General features: G+C 43.4%; 1 protein-coding gene across 1 annotated transcript; it reads left to right on the top strand.

The window, feature by feature from the left end:
• The first annotated feature begins 1010 nt into the window (after positions 1-1010).
• On the top strand, positions 1011-3266 carry LOC123161960 (very-long-chain aldehyde decarbonylase GL1-10). The gene is made up of 5 exons (XM_044579767.1): positions 1011-1414; positions 1523-1845; positions 1967-2114; positions 2232-2264; positions 3095-3266. Exons 1-5 carry the CDS (start codon positions 1091-1093, stop codon positions 3158-3160), a joined length of 894 nt encoding a protein of 297 aa, XP_044435702.1. The 5' UTR covers positions 1011-1090; the 3' UTR covers positions 3161-3266.
• Positions 3267-3628: the final 362 nt, after the last annotated feature.

Raw genomic sequence — 3628 nt, 5'->3', positions numbered from 1 at the left:
GATCATCCGAAATATTAAAATGAATTTGGACATTCGAATATTTTAACTCCTAATACTCTAACGAGGTCAAAATACAATATATTTAACCATGTTAATGTTTGTCTGAAACTCTTTTGTTTCATCAAACCAATTTTTTTTTTGTCTCCAACGTGTGTTTAGCAGCTACAATTAATAATGTGGCCAACAGGAATCGATCATCGACCATGTGTGGATGCAGAACACATGCCTGTCCACCCGGCGAAGCATTAGTATGTTCTTTGTAAAGCATAGCCTACATTATTTTACTCCACTTTCAACGCTTAAATTGACCTTGTTAGCCTGTGGCGGTTTGCTTTATATATAAAGCGGGGAGAAAGTTTTTTTCGATAGATAGACCGAAATCTAGTGACCAAAGTAACTATAAGTCTAAAGATTAATAACCACTGATGTACTCTACATATGACAAAAACTTAATCGGGTGAACTAGAAAGATCTTCATACCATCGGCCGCCAAAACAATTAGCCATGGCACAAACAGGTGGCTGTGATTGCTCCATGCCGGCAAAAGTCATTCCCCCACGGCACGCTAAATGGCCAGCGAGTGTGTGGAATAGCTGTGGCACGTGTTTGCTCGGGTGTTGTAGTAACACAGTGCTTTCTGCCAGGCAAACCTAAGCTCGCCATCAACATTATCTCCTGCTCCGGAAGCTACTTTCCTTCATCTTCTTCTCACTGCGTGCTTTCATTTTTGTGCTCACGTGTGCACCGGTAGCCCACATCAACGTCCAGTATAAAAGTGCAATGCTACACCTAGGAAAAGTTAAGTACAGAATTTACGTAACAGGCAACGTGTAGGATTGGGATTGGATGGAAGGGTGTGGCAGGGGCCCACACGGATGAAAATCAGGGGGGCGATAGATTTGTTAGGCAGGTTACGTAACTCTTCGTACGTTGCTTTCGTAGGTGTAGTAATATTGAGTATAAAATGAGTGGAGAACCGGACCAAAAGCTAGCTACCCGCGGCAACTCAAGCTAATAAGCGCGAAGGGTACGCAGGAAGTTAGAGAGTGAAAGAAGTGAATTGAAGCCAGAATCCGTCTCAGGGGTGGATATGCTTCCTTACTCGACGGCTGCCGAGGCGGAGGCCGCGCTGGGGCGGGCCATGTCCTACGCGGAGGGCGCGTGGTTTCGGTACTCGGCAGGGATGCCGGACTACTACCTGTACTGCCACATCGTCCCCATGCTCCTCCTCGTCTACACGCTGTCGTCGGTCCCCCTCGCACTTTTCGAGCTCGGCGCGCCGTCCATCGCTCTGCGATACAAGCTGCAGCCCCGGGTGAAACTCTCGCCGTCCGCCTTCCTCCGGTGCTACATGGACACCATGGGCCTCTTGCTCGTCACCATTGCTCCGCTCCATCTCGTCTCCTATCCTGCCGTCAGTGTCCAAATATCAAGACACATAAAAAGACTACATATGCTTGCTATATATACCGAACATTAGTACGAGTAGTATTGATCCATTTGCTGTGTGCTCGATGGGCAGATGGCGGGCATCAGGACGGGGCTTCCGTTGCCGTCCGTGGGGGAGACAGTGGCGCAGCTGGTGGTGTACTTGCTTGTGGATGACTATCTCGGCTACTGGATCCACCGTCTACTGCACGCCAAGTGGGGATACGACAACATCCACCGCGTCCACCATGAGTACACGGCGCCAATCGCCTTCGCCGCGCCCTACGGGCACTGGTCCGATGTGCTCATCCTTGGAGCACCCTCCCTTGTCGGCCCGTCCATTGTGCCATGTCACATGACAACCCTCTGGCTCTGGTTGGTAATACGCCAGATAGAGGCCATCGACACCCACAGTGGGTAAAGTCATCAATCTCAGCTCTTAGTCTTACCTTCAGGGAAGTGGCTTCGACGATGCAACAATCTTCTTACGGATTAAGAATTACCTCGTAAACATCGACTGTGTCAGAACTGCGTGCAGGTTTAAGTTCCCGTTCAATCCGACAAACTATATCCCGTTCTATGGAGGAGCAGAATACCACGACTACCATCACTTTGTTGGGGAGCACAGTCAGAGCAACTTCTCATCCCTTTTCACCTTCTGTGATTATTTGCATGGAACGGATAAAGTAGGTGTCATGAATTTCTTAATTAGTATAATTAATTAAGCCAGAATGTTTCGATCTCACATTCCTTACTAGTTCCTGATCAGTTTGCTGACATTAATTTCTTTTTTACTGTTTCAGGGATACAGGTACCATATGGCAAACTTAGTGAAGGTATAGCTGCTTTGCTCAACATCATGTTTCGACCTCACATTCCTTACTAGTTCCCACTTTTCCATAATTTCATCATATTCCGTACTGCACCATAGTGGGCATGTCAAAACGTGGACTTTAGAACAGACGTTCTCACGATTTTTATCTGCCTAGTCAATCCTGATATGCCAGAATTGTGTATAATTAACCTCTGAAAATACGAAATTACTCGAATATCCGTCTTCACGTGTTGAACGGCACATGAATCTTTCTTGACACGAGCTAAATGGTAATGCATTGCGGCATTGTTTTCAATACTATTAGTTGCTTAAATGTTTGTACCACCATAGTTTGTGAATTTGTGAAAATGCAAACTATTATCTCAAAATATGCAAAATCGAAACAATATATATAGCGAAACGAAAACTATTATCTCATACTCCCCCTCCAAATGAAAACTATTATCTCATACTCCCCCTCCAAATTATCTGGCAAATTGTTTTTCTAAAACTCAAACATGTTTGTGTTTGCTCAAGTTTTGTAAACAAAATAAGAAAATGCATGACTTGGTCTTTGCTTTATCTATTAAGCAAAACGAAAGCCTGTTTCAAGAGAACATAAACGACCAAGGATACCCTTAGAAGAGGAGGTTGTATTATGTTGGAGATAAAGCCATGTAGTCTATTCTTTTTTCTCAAAACTAGTATCATACTGCAAATAAAATGCTTTTATGAAAATAAGCCATATAACCTTCCTTTTAAGCTACATGTAGATAATATATAGTTCTATCATGAGGGTGTGCGTTGAGAACCTAATATACTCATAGCAATGTTTTTTGTTGTTTACCTTAGAGTACTAAGAAGATGAAGGGGGCGGCTACGACTACTATGGCGACCCCAAGGAGTGAGGCCAAATGAACCACATCGACTATCTATGCTTGGGATGGAGTTGTTGTGCATTGTTACTTTATGCTGCTTTTATGAATGTAATAAAAGTCATGAGACATTTTAAAATGTATGCCTTGTGACAACAATAATCAAACTTTGTAATATCTTTCTTGCATTTTGCAATGATACCATGTCGTTTTATCGTCAATAAAAGATCCTGGATTGACCAAAGCAAGGTGCTAGTTTGCACGTTCCCACAAGGTTCTTATGAGCGAACACATAAGGGAACTCTCGGTATCATGTCTCACATGCAAGCCTTGTATTCTTAATCAGCAAATATGTGATGTTCAATACACGGTCTGGACATATATCAACGCAAAAACACAGCCAAAAGTCCCAGAATAGAACCCTAACTAATGCTGAGAAGAAATAGCTTTTTTATAAAGTAAGAACAAATAACTAACAAATTGTGTGAATTGGATTATCTTTGATGTCCGG

This window comes from Triticum aestivum, chromosome 1D (genome assembly GCF_018294505.1).
Source record: "Triticum aestivum cultivar Chinese Spring chromosome 1D, IWGSC CS RefSeq v2.1, whole genome shotgun sequence".
NCBI classification, from domain to species: Eukaryota; Viridiplantae; Streptophyta; class Magnoliopsida; order Poales; family Poaceae; genus Triticum; species Triticum aestivum.
The sequence above is the reverse complement of the archived record's forward strand: the minus strand, read 5'-3'. Positions and strand labels throughout refer to the sequence as shown.